The sequence below is a fragment of the Carassius carassius genome, chromosome 5 (assembly GCF_963082965.1).
Source record: "Carassius carassius chromosome 5, fCarCar2.1, whole genome shotgun sequence".
Classification (NCBI taxonomy): Eukaryota; Metazoa; Chordata; class Actinopteri; order Cypriniformes; family Cyprinidae; genus Carassius; species Carassius carassius.
The window spans coordinates 35,823,999-35,843,951 of NC_081759.1; the positions used below are offsets into that span (position 1 = coordinate 35,823,999).

Here is a 19,953-nt window from a genome sequence, read left to right on the forward strand (position 1 = left end):
AACAATTAGTCTTGCACAGCTAGATTTTACTAAAAAGAGGAATAGACCTTTACTGGCGCTTGCACATTACGCAGCTTTTGACACGTGTTTCTAAAGATGGCAACTTGCGTGCATGCATAGCACCACAGTGCTTTTAGAGCTTCTTTATGTTTCATAGTGCAGAACACTGAATAATAAGGTGATTTGACATTGCAGGTTTGTTCACACGGTATAAAGATATATTCGAATTATCTTCGCTTGCGATTTGTTTGGCATTTAACTGTGTTAAAAATGTAGTCTGTTTTTTAGCCTTTTAGTGTCCATGAGTTGACATAAACATGTCAGCTCACTTTTTAATATGACTTGTACATCCGTATGTATTGTGGATCTTAGATGCTGTAACTGGTAACTATTCCATTTGTTTTTTTAATGGTCCTGTATTGTGGGAAATTAAGTAGTAAAGTAGAAATACACAATTACACCATAGCACATTGCAGAACACTGCTGAAACGGATTTACTGAAAATTAAGATCAGCTATTTGAATACAAAATTAAATGTATACTTTTAAGACTAATAATATGTTCCTTTGGCCTTTGATGCAGGACAAAATGACAGACGTTGCTCTTGACAAGACTGATCCAGCTAGTTTATTACCCAGCACAGAGAAAGAACCAGATGACATAATAGAAGAGAAAATCCAAGAGAATCCTCCAGCAACAGATGCAGAAGGAGAGGGTACAGCAGGTGGTGTGTACCGTTACATCAAAGGAGATCTCTTTACTTCGGAGATCTTTAAAGTTGAGATTCAAAACTTGCCCAAGTACATTGGTTTTAATGACCTGAAGAAGTTCCTTAACAAGCATGGGATCAATCCTCACAAAATCAAGCTGTTTAGCAAACAGATGTTTGCCTTTGTCACTTTTAAGAATCAGGAGGAAAGGGACAAGGCCATGAAGGCAGTGCATGGCATGCAGTGGAAGAGTAAAGTGCTGAGTGTACGGCTGGCCAAGCCCAAAGCTGATCCCATCCTCAAGAAGAGGAGGCAAGAAGAGGAAGCGGAAGGTGGACAGCCTGGTGCAAAACGTGCAGCCGGTAGCCAGGCGGGAGAGGAAGATGAAGAAGAGCCTCTCAATATCCAGATTGCCAATGCTGTGACACCCTTGTGGAACGTGCCTTATGAAGAACAGCTGAAAAGGAAAGAGAAAGAAGTTGAAGGTGTTCTCCAGAAACTGACCAGGTATTTTCTGATGGGTCCGGTGACATGCGTATGCATGGATGGCTTCCAGATGTTTCTTTTATAAACAGCAAAAACAGATAAATTGCATGACACTGTCACACATTCATACATAAGCTTTTAGTAGTATAGCAAAAGCTGGTCAGTAAAGTTTTCCTTCAATATAACTAGCCTCCTTGGTACTTGTTCTCAGAGAAATTGGCAACAACAACAAAGCCATGCTTCCCTGGTTGTTTGTTCAAAAAGAGAAGTACAACAAAATGTGCTGCCCACTCGAGGCCATACAACCATCACCTGTGCAGGTAAATCATCTGTGCTCACGTACATTATTCTAATCACAGTCACACTTTAATGAACTCTCAAAATAAATATCTTGAAGTATGTGAAGGCTTGAATAAAAAATAAATGGATGCATCATAAATACGTTTGTTTAATACAGTCTGAATGGGATTTGTCATTGTCTAATAAAGAATTTGTCCTTGCAGATGGAGTACAGGAATAAGTGTGAGTTTGTGATTGGAGTGGGAGCAGATGGAGAGGATAAGACAGTGGGCTTTCGTTTAGGCAAGTATAAAGGAGGATCCTGTGCAGTAGTAAGTCCATCAGAAACCACCCATGTATCTTCTGAGGCCAAGAGGGTTGTGCAGGGCTTCCAGCAGTTCATCAGGTAAATGAAATCATTCAACTGTTGATTATGCCTAATGTGCATCCAAATCTAACCATATTTATGAAGTCAAATTAGATGATTTTTTTTTAATTCAAGGGGCAAAGTATATGTCTGCATTACCCATCACCCATTGTATATGTATTTATTTCTGTTTATGAAATGATTTTGTATTGATATTCTGAACAGGTCAACTCCCTATGCAGTATACAGTCCAGAGACTTATGAGGGTCATTGGCGGCAGCTAACAGTCCGAACAAGCAGGATAAAGCAAACAATGGCCATTGTTTTCTTCAATCCACAGGTACGAGATTTATTCAGTGGTTGTATTTCTGTTCACTTTAGATGTTGGTTGTGGATCTATTGTCACTGCTGCATGAAATATTAAATTTTTTAAACAACCTAGAAACTCCAAGAAGAAGAAATCGGGCAACTGAAACGAAACCTACGTCAGCATTTTACTGAAGGAGAAGGAAAAGAAAGTGCCATCACTTCATTGTATTTTGTGAGAATGGGACAAAGGTAAGACCCCAAAACCTTAAATGAGATGCATTTAGATTTTAGATGACTTTACACATTCTTTTATTAATCTGCATCATCCCCAGGACATCTGCGGGTACAGATGACCTGCCTTGTGAACACGTGACTGGAGAAGAATGGATTCACCAAGAGCTTCTCGGACTAAAATTCCGTATCTCTCCACACTCATTCTTTCAGGTGAACCTTCTGACAAACTGACCGTTATATCATTTCTTGCAAACTAATACTATGATGCTTGATAAGGCATCTGGCAGCTGATTCAGAATATTAGGTACAGCAAATTATTACTGACCTTCAGATTAAATGTCCTACTTTAGCGCTATTAAAATGTCTATAATATTCTGATTTGTGATACTGCCAGACGAACACCCCTGCTGCGGAGGTTCTGTACTCTACTGTGGGTGAATGGGCACAGCTGGACCAGGACAGCACTGTGCTGGATGTGTGCTGTGGAACAGGAACCATCGGCATCTCGCTGGCAAAGGTGCTGCGTTTCCTTCTAAAAATATGATGAATGAACAGAACAACAGCAAAAACAATTCTGTGTTTACAGAGAGTGAAGAAGGTGATTGGCATAGAGTTGTGCCAGGAGGCAGTGGAAGATGCTAAGGCTAACGCTAAAGCTAATGGTAGGCCAGAATAGAATCATCATTCCCTTGTTTTTCTCTCTCCCATCTCCCATGATATACTCACACTTCAAATATATATTTTCAGGGTTGACTAATGTGGAATTCCACTGTGGAAAGGCTGAAGATGTGTTCCCCACTGTTCTTAATGCTGTCACGTCCCCCAACGTCACCGCAATCGTTGACCCTCCCAGAGCAGGGCTACGTACGTACAGTACTCCCAAACCTAACTTATGACTTGCACGCATTGTTTCTCGTTTTTAAGCTCCCTGTCCAAATATTCTCACTCTTACTAGATTCCAAAGTTATTCTAGCAATTCGAAGAGCAGAGCATCTGAAGAGACTCATCTACGTCGCCTGCAATGCCAAAGCGGCTATGAACAATTTTATTGAGTAAGTTCATTATTTTCTGTTTAAAGTGAACGATAAATTACACATCAAATTCAGGATAGCAACATCCAAACTATGGTGAAGTGATTGTATTTTGATGGGCGTTAAATATCAGAATGGCGGTGGTTTGAGTGAAAAGTTGAAAGATGAGATAAATGCATTACATCAGCCAAAAGGGAAATCGGGGGCTTATATATTTTATAAAAACACAAGGAAAACTATTTCAGGTTGACTTTCTTCTAAAAATATCAAATATTCCTATTTAACTTTATTCTAAAAGATGTATTTATGTCTTGAAGTCTCTGCAGAGCAGTTTCTAACCGTGTGCGAGGAACCCCTTTCCGTCCGGTGAGAGCCATGGCTGTTGACCTCTTCCCCCAGACCATGCACTGTGAAACCATCCTGCTGTTTGAAAGAGTGGACTACAGCTCTGAAACTCAGACCACAGAAACCTGAAGCTCTGTTATCTTCATCATCTGTTATGTCAGCATGGCTGTTTCTCTTCTATTTAAACACTTTGAGTGAAATTCAAATGCTCACTCTTTCTTAAAGACTTCAAAGTGCTCCAACCATTACCACATTTTTGTAGAGGTTTCTTTTTTCTCTTTTGTTTTTATTAAAAACAGCACAAGACATCAGTTTCTGGTCATCAATTTATTTGCATAAACAAATCACTGTGTATCAGCGATCATGTGCCACATGAAAAGAACACTTTTTTTAGGCAGCTTTACTTGCAGCTAAATCATCCAACATTATCCCTTCAATGATAGCGACTAAAAAGTAAGCTTTTCTTCACTTAGCAGGACTGACAGGACCAGTCATACACCCCAGATGTGTAATGGGAAAGCATATTCTCAAAGCAATCTTAGTATGGCAGCAGCCTTGTGCTTATGGAAAACAGTAAAGTGCCTTAATTTAGAAGCACACAAACTAAAATACTAAACTCAATGACAGTGCACTTCAGTTTTTTAGGCACTGTCCCAAGAAAACCAGATTTTTTTTTCCCCACTCTGTGTTAAACAGACTTCCTGTCAGACGTTCCTGTCATATTTGAAGGCCAGAATCCCAACCCCAACTCCTATTATAGTTTTGAGGGGGAGTGGTGGTTTTCTTCTAATAGGGACCATATTTTAATCCAGCACTTATTGCATTTTATATATATATATATATTTTTTTTTTTTTTTGTTCTTTATATGTTTATATATATTTAATGAAATAAAGCTTTGGTTCACACTGTTCTTTAAGCTATTGAATAGAACGACATGGTCTGATTAAATTATTATTATTATTACAAGGTATGGAGTTACCACCATAGTTTTTAGGTAGACTGCCTTATGAAATGATAGATATGGTTCAAACTATTTATCAAACCACCAGGACAACATCTGAACAAAATGTGCACACAATCACCCACCACAGAAAATGACCACAAAACCATCCTGAAAAAGCACATGCTTAGATGCATATTAATGCAAGAAAACACGCATCACGCAAATACATAATGTATAGCATCACAAATGCAGACTCAAGTGAGGCTTTTTCCTTTTTGAAACAAGGTGCCATCAATAAAAGAGGAAAAACTAAGGCAACATATATAATTTTTTCCTTCCTGAAGATCACCAACCAACCACCGATGCAAGAGTTAGATTATATCAGAGCATAACAAAATGTAACAATACCAAAAAAAAAAAAAACTGTCACCCACTAGCATCCTATTTCCCTGATGTCTCGTTTCTCTACTAACTACAGTACCTCAAACACTTGTGCTTTCTGAATAAGTAGAGCTATTGGTCAAGCTAACCATTGGTACAAATCACTCCTTTAATTAGAACAAAAACACAAAGGTTGTTCATTCCACAATAGTTCCAAAGTGCGTGCATTTCTTAACAGCAGTTGGAGGTGTACACATGAAATGCTTTAGAAATACAACATTTAAATGCTTCACATGCCAATAAGAACTAGACATGGCCACTGAAGAAATTCAACACTCTTTAAGCCATTATAAAACTTTTTTTTCTCAGATAAAAGATTACGTGCACTGAATGAACAACTCTGCATGCCACAGAAGCAGACATAAAGGAACAAATCCCTGGCGTATCTGTTCAAACGCATCAGTTATGAGTACCGAGATAATGTCTGTGAAATCTGTGGATCCACAATAAATATGAAATGAATCTGCCATTTAAGAAAGGGGAACAGCAACATTTTATTAACATCTAAAAGCCACAAACTTAAACGCATCTGTAATACTTCACGTACATCATTTGTATGATTGTTTTTGATGCAGACATATTATTGTGAAAAGCCTTCATTATATTGTGCACATTCAGGTGCAGAAGTGCATCTGGAGGTATTTAATGCTCATTCTACTTTCCCTTGGTGCAGTGGTTCCCAATCCTGGTCCTGGAGAACCCCCAACACTGCACGTTTTTGGTGTCTCTCTTATCTGACACATACATTTGAGGTCTTGGAGTCTTCGCTAATGAGCTGAATCAGTCGTGTTTGAATAGGGAGACATCTAAAATGTGCAGTGTTGGGGTTCTCCATGACCAGGATTGGGCACCACTGCCTTAGTGCATTTATATGACTGTTGCCGAACCCACACATTATGGGCAATAACTAGATTGGGAACAGAGCTCATTAATCTGATAAAAATGTAACTAGTATTGCCATTTTGCACTGTAAAGTAATGCATAATTCAGTAATGGTACAATGACCTTTTGTAATAGAGCCATCACCATTGGTCAGTGTTATCTGCTATCACAAAATGCTGGACGAAGGTTTGCTAGACATCAACAGTACACAGAGGTTCACTGCCAGGTTGAGCGGACTCCATTATAGTCATCTTCGGCTTCTTTCTTGCCTCCTCCTGAAAAAAACAATAAGACACATCTGACTGAACACTCGAAAGGTTTAAGCTTTTTAGCGGTCAATTTCCTGAATTTATTTTGGTTTTTAATCTTCAGCCAACTCCATTTATCCGTTCAAGATTTCTCATTTGCAGCTGTACCCTTTCTCGAGCCAGCTTCATCATCTCTTCTCTTAGTTTGTTGAGGATGTGAAGATTTGGCTTGTTCTTTTTGGCATACTGCTGAAGCTCAATCACGCTCTTATCAGAGTTCTCCTAAAGTCGAGAATCAAACATTAACGTCTTGATCACACAAACAAAAAGAAACATTCCTCTCATGTTTAATATATTAAAATGCAGATTATGTTCTGACCTTCTTAACCATCTTGTTGCTTTCTCTGCCGTACATGCGCAGCAGTGAGCCCCAGTTCTTCACATGAGGATGAAGCATCTGAAGAATCTTCTGTGATGCCAGCTGCTTTCCAACCCTCTTATTTTTACCTGCAGTCAACAAGAGCAGTGTTAGGTATGTGGCTTGAGATTAACCTGCAGAGTGGACCAACATGACACTGTGAAATGCTCTGAATGAAACCTCTTAAACATGGATACTCACACCAGCCGCGTACAGTGTGCTTCCCACATGTCATGACATATTCACTCTTTTGATTCTTTCCTGGAATCACCTCAAACTTGATGCTGGTGTCACCCATGCCATGGTTTCTATAGAACAGACGACAGCAGATCTTCAGTTGCTTTTCAATCAGACATGACATTTCAAGGACCCATGGTTCTATTAACATGCATTTCCTGTAATACAGAGTGACAGACTCTCTATCACAGCATACCTCTTAAGGCACTCATGAAGGATCTGATATGGTGAAAGTAAACCTGCTTTGTTGGCCAGCTCATACACCCTTGAATCTTCAATACTGATATGATTAAAATACTATGGGATTAGAGAAGGAAATAAATATCCATAAGTACAACGAAGAACAAAACTCTGATCAAAGATTTTAAAAAATCATTTAGAAAAGAGCAGCACCTCCAGTTCATCTCCCTCTATAGGCTTCTCCTCAGACGTCTGCTTCACAAAGTCAGGAATAAGGATCTCCAGTGTTGCTCGAGCTGTCAAAAAAAAATAAAAAAAGATAATTACAATATCAATACTTGTGTTCCCTAATAAATCGTTTACAGCAATCTGTTCACAAAACACAGTCTTGCAAAGGTTAAGGAATTAGATGAAGATGAGGGGCGGAGGTACCAGCTTTATTCTTGGCGAGTTTTTTACTACTTGCTGTTCCTGTGCCATATGTAACACCATCTATAATGACTGAGGCTCCGAAGGGTTCACTTGGGTTTTCTAGGCAAACAAAACAATATTACATATAAGGAAAAAGAAACCAAACACACACACACAAAGTAACATTGTTATGCCATAACAGGCAATATATTAATGTGATTTTATCATGGTTAGAGGGAGCCAAAGATGCTTTTAACCAAACCATTCGGCATGGCCTTAATTGTTTTATTGCTTTCACAACAGCATTATAACACATTTAAAGTACACTGACAAAAAAAACCTTTTTCTGCCAAGTGAGTTCCTATAAATGATACTGCAGATATTCAGACTCAGTAAACCAATAACTCAACACATGTGCTTATTACTTGCTATTTTTTCACAGCTTCACAATTACAATTTTAGTCATAAGCATTATGCTACTTACCACATTCAAAAAAGTTGTAAACTGGTCGCACTTTGAGTACTCTTTGCATATACTCGTGCAAAATGCACACCTCTGACTTCCCATTGGGGTTGATGACAAACTCTGAAATATAAACATGGTCAATCATTTTAAGAAAAAAAACAACACCGTGTTGTGTACTACTCAATTCACTAATGCAATGACTCCTAGACAAGTACCTTTCTTTGTGGGGTTGTCTTGTACAGACAGTGTGATGAGCTTTTGATTGGCTGGTAGGATGGGTCTCTCAGACTCGGCCTGCTTCCTCTTCGTGTCCCTGTTGAACTGTCTGCGTTCAGCCCATGTGCGAAATTTCTTAACCGTCACTTGCTCAAAATCAAAGCACTTCTCTAGGTAGCTTCTAAACTCCTCAATGTCTGGGATACAAGTCAGAAGAAGAGAATTTACAAACCATTTGGATTTTAAATAGTGATGCACAGGAGAGAGTGAAACCTCATCCTCTTACCAATGGACTCATCCTTGCACACCTCAACCTTGGCTTTGACCTGGCCCAGCGCTCCCTGTGCAGTATCATTGGCTTGGGTCTCCTTCACCTCTGAAGATCCTCCTGGCTCCATGAGGTCAAGATCTGGATCTTCTGATGTCGGTTTGCCGGTCGGTTCTTCAGTGGCAGTAGAGTCCGGTTCATCGACTCTCTCCAATGGGATGCCCTCCTCACCAGATTTCACTGGAGACACCGCTGCAGTCGGAGTCACCTCTCCATTCTGTTCCTTTTCTTCTAGATCCTTCATTTTCTTATAGTGCAAACAGGGAATGCTACTGGTTGGTGGGTCATGTTTCTGGGGGGTGAAATGAGCAGAATACAGGGATGAGGTGCATGAGAATGCTAAGCACTCAATTTGTAAATAGAATTAACTAAAGGGAGCCAAGCATTTACCCTGATACTTCCTGTTCCAAGGAAGTAAGGTCTAGACCAGGTGACAACTCTGGTTTCCCGGTGTAGGTAGACTGGAATGCCAGAGTTATGGAATGTCATGATCCACCCATCGGGTAACGGCTCAGTTGGTTGACGCCCACGACCTTAAAAATAAATAAAAACTAGTCAGATCTATAACAACCTATGTAGGTTTTTATGTGGTTTGAATCAGTGTTATTGTTAACAAAAAGTCAAATATGTTTAATTTATATATATATATATATATATATATATATATATATATATATATATATATATATATATATATATATATATATATATATATATATATATATATATATATAGCATTAAAGGAAAACCTAAAAAAAAATTATGGAAACCAACATAAAATAAAAATGCCCACAAATTACTTAGTCTGATTCTGAATAAACACTATTCAAAAGTCTTTTCAAAAGTCAGAAATTATCACATTCACCAAGGATCAAAAATGACAGTTAAGACTTTCACATAGTTACAAGATTGTTTTTTTTTTCAAATTAATGCTGTACTTTTGAACTTTCTATTCAATAACACATCCTGGTAAATGTATAATTTTCAGTATAAAAGTGTTCAACACTGACAACACATTTTTCCTGAGCACCAAATCAGTATATTAGAATGATTACTTTTTAAATAACTAGAATTTACAATTTTATAAATATACAAAAAATTAAATATGATAATAAAGTTACTAGAAATATTGATATCAAATATTTACTGAAGAAATTAAACAAAGCCTTGGTTGTGTATACACAAATACCAATTTTACATACTTGAATTCAGTTTGTGTTTAAAATTTTATAGATTTTTGTATAAAAATAATTAAATCACAGTGAAACCCACAGAAAACTCTAATAACCTTGGGGTTTGAAAAAACATATCTTCACATTGTTATGTGATCATTTTCCCATTCTAATAATAATAATCCATAACCTATTTTAATAATCTTTAAAAGTTTTAACAGTGTAGCAAATGTGTTTAGAACTTCCAATCAAACTATCTAGAAGTTAACCAAGTGTTTCTTGGGCTCACTCTTAAGAACAGTCTTAATTTTGGTCATCATTGGCTGAACTCCGGCCTCCCCGTCTGAATGGGGATCACCGTCTCCAGCCAGACGCCTCTTCTTGGGCATGGGCATGCCTTCCTCCAACAGGGCATCTACATCATTGTCAAAGTCCTCCTGGAAGAATAGGTGGGTTAGTACCTGGCAGCCACTGACATATCATCAACTAAACATACATCAAGATTTAAATCAAGCCCATTTTGTGAGCTGTATTTCAAATCTTCTTCAAATGGACCACCTTGTTACAGTCCAGGATCCTTCCTGATGAATAAACGATACGCACTCTATTTGTGGTAGATGCACATTTAAGATGTTTTGATTGGTGGCATTTACAGGTTTAGACAGCAATAATATTATATTTAATTAGCCAACTGTAATGTTTCAATTTGAACAAATAAAACTGCCAAAATCAAAAAAATTATAATAAGACCATGCATTTTACCTCAAAAGAGTAATTCAGATCCTCCACATGTGCTTTCTCCTGTTGAACTATCATCTGAGACATGAAACCACTCGGCTCCCCATCTTCCGCTTCCAAAAAGTTCTCGCTGAAATCTTCCAGGTCGTCCAACACGGCAAACTCAACTTTGTTTTCCTGCTCTGTCTCCAGCTCTTTACTGTTTCTAACTAACCATGAGGAACCAGGGATCATGGTCGAGCTGCCCGGCAGACTTCTCTTCTCTAAAGAATCATGCAATTCACCATTCGGTCCTTCTAGGCTCTGCTCTTCATCGCTATCCTGCCCCAAACCAGTGTACAACACCTTCCTGTCCTTACTCTTACTGCTGTCTGAGAATCTGACACTGATCTTTACATCTTTCAGGAGTTTGAGATCAGGTAAGTACTTGGTAACTGGGGGAGCATGGCGAGCGGTTCTAGGGCACGTGGCCATGGCGTCAGGGCTACCTGATGGGTGACTGCTAACAGACAATGTGCGCTTGTTAAAGACGAGCCGTTCATCCCTGTCCACTGCTGGGGTGTGTTGGTGTCCATCACCACCAGAGCTAACGTCCATTTCCTCTGCGTCACTGGACGTTTGCAGGGGAGGTGGTGGAGGTGCTTTACTATAATCATTCCCAGCCAATACTGCGTCTGGTGGCTCCAAAGGGAGGGGAGGTAAAATCTCATTCACATCCATATTTAAGTTCTTTTTAAATAAAACTATTAAAACCTATACGAAAATTAAAGTGGGAAGGGATCTGCCTAATAGCTAAAAAAATGCAGCCCCTAATACATGCACGAGTCTATTACACAACTCTAGACACCTATTCAACAATATTCAGGTTCATGGTTGAATATGCTAAGCTGACTACATTGTTCTTTTCATTAATGTAGACAGCTTTTTAGAAATCACTGTCTCAATTATTGGAAATCACAATGCATTCAGCTTAAACGTTGCCCACATCTAAGCACGCTCCATCCTGGGAAGCCAGATCTTCTGCCAGTGCTGAAAGAAAGAGAAAAGGGGAAATAAAGAAGCATTCAAAGAGCACAAGAGAACTGGATCTAAATGGTCAAACTCAGACGCTCCTTTTATTTCCCAAAACGTTTACCTCACAACGTAGGCCCCAGGAAGTATTAACTCAATTGATTCACAATTGTTCGTTTTGCTTGTCGAGATTAAAATCGGGTGTTGTTGCTCAGTAAATAAACAATGTATAGGTAGAGTATTATAACGAAAGGCCTTTGCTTATTGGTCAGCTAAAAGAACCAGAAGGTAATGTGGAGTGGTTAACATTAACGTTACATTTCATCACGCAGATATTAATAACTTCAACTTTGTGTCTCACAGCTGCTTGTTGTTTAGTTACGTGCGCGCTTTCGCGTTTTTTTAGCAAACAGTGACCCATGCCTCGATTAGCTCGCCCGTGTTAGCTGTAATAAAACTTTTTTAACTGAACCATGCGTGAACCAACTAAAATTTCGAAAGGAGTAAAAATCAGAGCATTGTCTGCACACTATTCTCTTTTACTCACCTACTACACAAATGTTCTACTGAAGACCGTATGCAATCAAATGATTTTTCCGTTTATGTGTTTCAGATAGCCGTCTCCTCTCTCCGCCATCTTCACTGCAGAGCAGAGGATCTGAATGAACCAATGAACACGCCTCTCAACAACTGCTGTCTATGTTCATGCTATTAGGCAAATATTCCGGTTTACTGAAATTTGCTTCAAATGTGGCAAATATTGTGCAGTTTTTTGTTTTGTTTTTTGTTTTTCATGGTGAAATAATGTGTTACACCACATCATTAGCAGACAGAATCAGATATCAGAGTGCGATAATCTACCTTCTGATGTTAATGACATGCATTCTACATTTAGTTGTGATCACTTAAGTGAATGACTATACACCGACAGAGCTGTATGATGTTACTCTCCTACATTTTATTAAACAACAACAAAAATATTTATTTTTAATATGAATCTTAAAAATGACACTCATTACCAGTTGGCTAACTGATTTTTTTTTTTTAGACTAGTTTGTCCTAACATTATGGTTAAATTTTTGCATCTGCATGACCCCTGAATGTGAACAGGTTAACTGAATTCCACAAGGTTGCGTAAAAAGGTTACCGAAATCTGTTACCCTACTTTATTTTACACAGAATGGTTTTATTGTAACCCAAATTCACTCTGGTGATGTCTAGCCTCCTCTATTTTATATTCTATAAAGCATTTTTATGTGAACAGACTCAGAGACAGAATCTGACAAGTGTAACCAAAATCTGTTGCCCCTCTGTATTTCACACTGAAACTGTGTGTGACTTATGTTAATGTTACACAGATTAACTCTGGTGATGTCTAGCCTCCTCTATTTTGTATTCTAGAAAACAATTTGCTTTTATATTTACAGATACACAGAATCTGATAAAGAAGCATAACATCTGTGACCCCTTTGCATCAGCCCACTTTCATGTTGCCCAAATTAATTCTTGTGATGTCTAGCCTCTATTTCATATTCCAGAAAGCAATTTGTTTATGTGACATAGACCCAGAGATAAACAGAATCCGACAAACCAGTAAAACATGTTACCAAATTCCGTTACCCCTCTGTTTTCCACACAGAAATACTGGCTGAATTACTTTAATGTTACTCAAATTCTCTGGTGATGTCTAGCTTCCTCTTTTGTATTCTAGAAAACAATTTGCTTTTATGTGAACAGACATAGAGATACACAGAATACGATAAGGCAGTATAACAATACCGAAACCTGTTACCTGTATGTAGTTCACACACACAAACAAAAAGGTGCAGCCCACTTTCATGTCACCCAAATTCAAGATATCCTCCACTTACTTATATATTCTAAAAAGAATTGTGCTTTTATGCAACCATAACAGGTTACCAAAATATATTACCCTTCTCTATTTTACACAGAATGGCTTTATTGATTGAACATTTCCTTTCCAAATAGGACTGAACACCAAGAACTGTATGAGTTTTTGTATTAGTTTCAGTTTTAGCTTCGAATTAAATATGAACATTTAACTGGTTTTCTAAATGACTTAATGGTTGTAAGAAGAATCATGACTTCAGCAAACAAAACTGGGACATGTGAAATAATAATGAGTAATAATCGATCTACATTTGGCTTAACTGAAACGTTTAGAGCAGTTAACATGTCAACAGGTTATAACGTAAAAGAATCACTGAATCGAAAGAACCGATTCACCGAAATGAGTCGTGCCAGCAAATGACCTGATAGGGGGCGGTAATCGTTCTTTTTATCCATGAACAGCGGCCGCTAAAGAAGAGCGCTCGCAACGTCATTTGATGACGTTTCACGAGTAACGTCAGAGGAAGTTATACCAGTAAATTCGCGTTAACTAACAAGTTAAAATCATAGAAGCTTTACCCACTCGAACGTTAAAAACAGAGCAGTTTTTTAATCAAAGCGTCAACCTTTTCCCACCAGCACGATGATGATGGACGAGGACCAGCCCAGGACATTGTAAGTGCTGCTGTAGTTTAGTCGGCCACTTTACGAAGCCAAGCTCGTGTTTAAACACGTTTAGTAAAGCGGCGCACAGGTCGCAAGCGCAGCACGCCGAACGAAGATAATCAACTCAAGGGTATAACTCCGTTAATTACTCTTTGTGATATAAGTTATATGAAGTGTGTTTTGGGCGTCCATGCTTTCAATCCCGACAGCACCAGCCGGTTAGACAAACACCAAACTGGGGCAGCGGAACCGAGCCTAGCAGAGAATCCACCCACTGTTTCCCTTAACCTTATTTCAGTTCATCCGGTTATGTCCAAAATGGATGAACTAATCTGTCCACATTACGGCGCAGAAGAGGTTTTTACCAGCACACAAGTTCCGTTTGTAGCGCTAGGTTTCCGTTAACGAAACTAGCTAACTACCAAAACACGCTTAAATTGTATTATATCCCCCACATAGCCCTTCTTACTCTTTCCTCTAGTGTAAAATCGTGAATCAGACGGATAGTCTGTTTACTATGCTTGATTTCTCTTATAAATAGAGCTCTTGGAGCATGTTAGCTGTTGGCTCTCGTGCGCTGAAAACGTGGCAGAAATGAAACCTCGCGGAATGTGCTGCTAGCGTGAGAGAAGCAGGAAAACCGCGACGCATTGACCGTGTTTCTCATTTTGCTGTCCTTTTTTTTTTTTTTTTAGGTATGTCGGGAACCTCTCCCGGGACGTCACGGAGGCCCTCATCCTGCAAGTGTTCTCCCAGATCGGCCCCTGCAAGAGCTGTAAAATGATATTTGATGTGAGTTGAAAAACATCTGAAATTCAGGGAAAACCGAGAAATATTTGACAGGCCTGGAAAAGTCATAGAAACTGGTAGAACCTCAAATGCCACGGAACTTTCTGTAGTTAATACACATTTATTTTCTAGCTGTTTTCTGCTTTTATGTAGAATACAATTTCTACAAAAAGAAGAGTCTTTTTGATCAGATAATTCTTTAAAAAAATGTCTACTACTAACTGATGACTCTTGAAAGTTCATGGAAAAATTCATCTGATCAAAAAATTCATGAGCCCTCGACACCTGTAACTTACCGAGATCAGTGCTTGACCCAGATGATTTTGTTTTTCAGACGGCTGGAAATGACCCGTATTGCTTCGTGGAGTTCTATGAGAACAGACATGCTGCTGCAGCTTTGGCTGCCATGAACGGCAGGAAGATCTTAGGAAAGGTAAAATATTGCAAACACACCCTCAAAAGTAGATCGGATATGGTTTGAAATGAAGTTACACCACTTCAATGTCTTGTCAGAACTATATTCTTAGATGACGCACTGAATATCTTTAGTTCGCACAATTATAGTGTGTTTACAGGTAAGTTGCTTTTAACCTCTGCATCAATTCTTTCAAGTCCCTTCATCTCATCAGCTATTTACAACATACAAGTCAAAATATATTGACCAAGGATTTACTTAATTTATGGTGTTTAAAGCCTTTTTTTGGTAAAACATTTTTCTTTGTGGCATTTCCGGTTTTACAAATTGAAAAAAGAAGCCACAATATGACTACACAGTAAACGAGTCAAAAAATTGATGTTCATTGCACATGTTCATACCGTTAGCTTATGGCTTTAACATGGTAATATTTAAATATAGCTGAGAATACTACAGTTGTATTGGTAGTTTGAATCGTAATCAGCAAGCAAAAATATTTATCCAGAAAGTCCTTTCAACAGACCAGAATCCTTTTCTGCTCCATTGGAGTGCCTGATTACTTTATTATATTTCATATTCCACAAAGCATGTGAACATTTTTATTTAAGTTATCTTTTATATTTTTAATTTTGACCCCCTTCATTTACGTCAACATCTAGCCTTGCTTTATCATCGTCTACACCTGTTCCAGGCCTTCAAACTGAGCAAAGCCTTGGATAAATATATTCAGTGCAAATATTTTATCCTCAACAGGTATTGAAGGACCATTTGAGGAGTAATACAAGTTGATAATGTCACTTCTTTGTAAGTCTGCTATTTAGACTCTTTTCCTATGTAGAAAATAATTCCAGAGTTTTTATTTATTTTAATTGTCCCTTTTTCTTTGAACCTGAATGATCACCAGGGTTTTTATTTAGTTGTCAACTTATTTCTTCTGCGTTTGGAGGCTCGCCATATTATGCAGCTAAGTAAGATGAAGATGATTTATGCTGCTGCTTGTCTTAATCTGCCGGCATCTGTTCTGCTTTCTCTTTTAGGATATGAAGGTTAACTGGGCCTCAATGCCAGGCAGTCAAAAGAAAGACACAAGCAGTAAGTGTACTCTTCATTGTTGCTAGTATATGCACGTAGTGTTATATTGGCATATATAAGAGCCTGTGTGCTCAAACTGTAAAGCATGAATACTAGTTTTTCTCTTTTGCTTTGTAGTTCATGAAATATCTGACTGTTTCCCCTCAAACCATTATGTAGATCATTTCCACGTCTTTGTCGGTGACCTGAGCCCAGAAATCTCAACAGATGATGTCAGAGCAGCCTTTGCTCCGTTTGGAAAGATATCGTAAGTGGAATATTGTGTAATTCAAGTGCTATTAAAACCTCATCTGAGCTGGATTGACTAAACATTCGGATTCTTACTGATTTCATGTGTTCGGTGCAGTGACGCCCGTGTGGTGAAGGATCTGGCCACAGGCAAATCTAAAGGATATGGTTTCATCTCCTTTATTAATAAATGGGTAAGATGTAACAAGAATGTAACTTTTTGTGTCTTTATGGCTTATTTGTTATTGATTGGTTTTGTTGCCACTTATAGGATGCAGAAAATGCCATTCAGCAAATGAATGGCCAGTGGCTGGGAGGCAGACAGATCAGAACAAACTGGGCCACAAGGAAGCCATCAGCTCCTAAACCAAACAATGAAGGTAAGTCCGTTTACACAATAGAATATGACCGTTTCTTCGGTCTGTCATTTCTCCTCTTTTATGTGAACCACCTACTATGGAACTGGCTATTTTTTTCTTTTTATTCATCAGTCATTTATTTGTGTTCTACTACTCTACTTCTACTACTCTTTTTGATCTAAAGCAGCCAGCAGCAAACACTTGTCCTATGAGGAGGTCCTGAATCAGTCGAGTCAGAGTAACTGCACTGTGTATTGTGGCGGCATTGCTTCTGGCCTTTCAGGTTTGTCTAAATATTGTAATTGTACATATGTTGTGAAAAGAATGTCATGTTGTAAGACCTTGTCGAATTTTTAAAAAAGGTTTGCACATCCTGTCAGTAAGCCAAGCAGAGCTAGATTAAAAAAAGTGTTTTGAATTCTAAAATATGAATATCCTGTTTGAATGTGTTTTTCCTCATCCACTGTAGATCAGCTGATGAGACAGACTTTCTCTCCGTTCGGGCAGATAATGGAGATCAGGGTTTTCCCGGAGAAAGGCTACTCATTTGTGAGGTATGCATGTCATACTGCTCTGTGACTTTAAATCATTCACCTATGCATATACTTGAATTTAACGTGTGTGGTTTTTTCTTTTTTTAGATTCGATTCTCATGAGGGTGCTGCCCATGCCATAGTGTCTGTAAATGGGACCTGCATCGAGGGCCACATTGTGAAGTGTTACTGGGGCAAAGAAACAGCTGATATGAGATCCATGCAACAGATGCAAATGCCCCAGGTAACCCTTCACCTCTCAGAAACATTTCCTCTGCTCTGTTGCAAACTCTTCTTACTTATTCTCCTTTTTCCACAGCAGAATAAACCCACCTATGCGGCCCAGCCTTACGGACAGTGGGGTCAGTCATACGGCAACGGTCAGCAGATGGGTCAGTATGTGCCCAATGGCTGGCAGATGCCTACTTACGGCGTCTATGGGCAGGCCTGGAATCAGCAGGGATATAAATAAGTACAGATGTGGCTGATTTAATCCCTCAGTCCAATCATTAAACCCCTCTCCAGTGTGGCTTCTGCCCAATGGGACTCACCATTACACCAGTTCAGGGGTTGTTGAAAGGGCTGCATTCAGCCCACTGTACATTTATACTCAGACCATTAACTTGGAAGAAATCCTGTCTTTTTGTTTTTAGGCCCCAGGATATTATTTTTTTTTTTTGTTGTTGTGAGATTTTCTTTTAAAAAGTACTGCATACTGCATTTCGGGGACTTTAATTGTCTAGTTTTGCAACAGATGGAATGTCTTTTCAATGTGTTGAATCTGCAGGCTTAATTTAGCTCACACCTCGAACGGTGTAGAAAGTTTGAGGTCTAATATACTGCACTCTCTGTATGGAGTTCTTGTCTTTAAATCCGATTTGTTCACAAATTTCATCTTTTTGTCAGTATGACTATGCTTTACATTTTATTTTGATGAGAAGGTTTAAAATATTGAGACGTGTGATTGCGTTAATCGAATATAAGATATTTTATCTCATGACGCCTAATGGTAAAGGTATTTTGCATGTATAGGGGAGATTATTCCGTGGCCTTGAGTACTTGAGGTTTCAGGAACTCCATGGTAAAGTTTTGGACAATTACTAAAGCTTTTAACAAGTTGTATTAACACAGAGGTGCAGAAAACATGCTTGCATTTTTTTGTTCAATTTAAACGTTATTCTATTGATTTTGTAATATGGAATCGTTGGCTCAATTTTTAAACCTTTTTTTCTTTTCATATTTTTACAAAATCATGTTTGCTTGGATCAGTTGAGGGTGCGACAGCACAGCAGCTAATTAGCGGTAATGGTTGTGCTGTAGCATCTTTGTAAAGATTTTTGTAATTCTGTGTAAAATGAGGTTGTGAATTATTTCTTTAAATCTTGTAAATTCAGGGTTTGTTGAACATTGTAATGTAACGTTGCATGGACATTCTGAGCTCTGTTCTTGTTACAATCTCTTGTAAAATCCATAAAAACATGTTCATTAGAGTTACTGAGATGCAATTTTTCTATGTTCCTCCCATACTTTTCCCCAAGAGTCACTGTTTCATTTACAAGCCAAAGACAATGACAAAAATGAAGCGAGATCATGCATGCTTCCACCTTGCTGTATTGAGATGGTGACCGTAATGTCAGTGTTTGGTGCATTATGGAAAGGGGAAGAAATGCAAGATACTCCTGGGTTTCAGCCTCACGCTCTCAAGTTGCTCACAAGGCCAAATTCTTTACCGGACACTGGGGTTTTTTCTCTTACCATCATTCTCTCTTTTTTTTCTTTCTGGTTCCCAACACTCACGATTAAGTCGGTCAAATTGAAAGTAATGAGCAACTGTCCTTTTTCCCCCCTCTTCTATGTCATGTAAATTTATCCACAGTTATTTAATGTATTTTTTTTTTCTGTCTAACTGGGATTTTTTTTTTTTTTGTAAAAAGCTGGAGAAGTTTACTGTTATTTTGAAACACCCCGATTATATGCTTCCATCTAATGTTGTTCTATTTACTGTATTCCATGTGTAAAAACACTTAATTATAACCATTCAGAACTATTTTGTTGTCTTGAGTGTTCAATGAAAGAATATTTTCCAGTATTTTACAATTGTGTGATAATTCATGATGCTTTTTTTGTAAAAGATGACAGATGTATCTTGGCTATGGAGGAGTGGGGTAAGATGCGCCGCTTTCTCATTAAGTCAATATTCTAATCATTTCTATATACCTCAGATAATATTCTAATAATTATAATTTATTTGTTTAAACTGAAAAAGAAATTCAACTTCATATTTATCATTAAAAAATAATACAACTTTCCATTTGTTACATGTGGCCATTTGGCACAAAATTTATTTTTTCCAGTACAATGTGAAAAAAAAAAAAATCCTTGATCGTTTTATTTGAAAGCCGGGCTTCAGTTTGCTAGCAGTCACGTACAATGGTAAAAACCAGACGGCGATGATGCTTCATTCTCTTTTAGAAGATGCTATATACCCAACTCAACTGATTCTGGTTGAATGTTTTTATTCTTAACATTCAAAATAAATTTGGATTATTATATAGTTTGTTTATTAA

The 19,953-nt window shown here is 38.2% G+C and overlaps 3 protein-coding genes across 6 annotated transcripts; 2 read left to right on the forward strand and 1 right to left on the reverse strand.

Annotated features, from left to right (window-relative positions):
* Nucleotides 1-33: 33 nt before the first annotated feature.
* LOC132141449 (tRNA (uracil-5-)-methyltransferase homolog A-like) lies at nt 34-4,072 on the forward strand. The gene is made up of 12 exons (XM_059550964.1): nt 34-195; nt 583-1,217; nt 1,408-1,516; nt 1,700-1,881; nt 2,068-2,182; nt 2,285-2,400; nt 2,484-2,595; nt 2,780-2,902; nt 2,972-3,047; nt 3,133-3,249; nt 3,341-3,437; nt 3,734-4,072. Exons 2-12 carry the CDS (start codon nt 589-591, stop codon nt 3,888-3,890), a joined length of 1,833 nt encoding a protein of 610 aa, XP_059406947.1. The 5' UTR covers nt 34-195; nt 583-588; the 3' UTR covers nt 3,891-4,072.
* A 1,165-nt stretch (nt 4,073-5,237) lies between these two features.
* On the reverse strand, nt 5,238-12,131 carry LOC132141450 (microprocessor complex subunit DGCR8-like). The gene is made up of 15 exons (XM_059550965.1): nt 12,001-12,131; nt 10,467-11,471; nt 9,994-10,141; nt 8,923-9,065; nt 8,491-8,824; nt 8,204-8,401; nt 8,007-8,108; nt 7,544-7,642; nt 7,325-7,407; nt 7,128-7,228; nt 6,896-7,002; nt 6,656-6,783; nt 6,445-6,558; nt 5,847-6,303; nt 5,238-5,809 (listed from the first exon to the last, which is right to left on the reverse strand). Exons 2-14 carry the CDS (start codon nt 11,160-11,162, stop codon nt 6,220-6,222), a joined length of 2,337 nt encoding a protein of 778 aa, XP_059406948.1. The 5' UTR covers nt 11,163-11,471; nt 12,001-12,131; the 3' UTR covers nt 5,238-5,809; nt 5,847-6,219.
* A 1,653-nt stretch (nt 12,132-13,784) lies between these two features.
* Nucleotides 13,785-19,433, forward strand: tia1l (cytotoxic granule-associated RNA binding protein 1, like). 4 transcript variants are annotated; one of them, XM_059550967.1, is made up of 11 exons: nt 13,785-13,979; nt 14,666-14,762; nt 15,094-15,192; nt 16,212-16,266; nt 16,426-16,513; nt 16,613-16,688; nt 16,766-16,874; nt 17,041-17,136; nt 17,323-17,407; nt 17,495-17,630; nt 17,706-19,433. In XM_059550967.1, exons 1-11 carry the CDS (start codon nt 13,948-13,950, stop codon nt 17,856-17,858), a joined length of 1,026 nt encoding a protein of 341 aa, XP_059406950.1. In that variant the 5' UTR covers nt 13,785-13,947; the 3' UTR covers nt 17,859-19,433. The 4 variants fall into 4 exon arrangements, with proteins under 4 accessions (XP_059406950.1, XP_059406951.1, XP_059406949.1 ...); XM_059550968.1 differs by having other exon boundaries at nt 13,786-13,979; nt 17,038-17,136; nt 17,709-19,433; XM_059550966.1 differs by having other exon boundaries at nt 13,788-13,979; nt 17,038-17,136.
* The last annotated feature ends 520 nt before the right edge of the window (nt 19,434-19,953 follow it).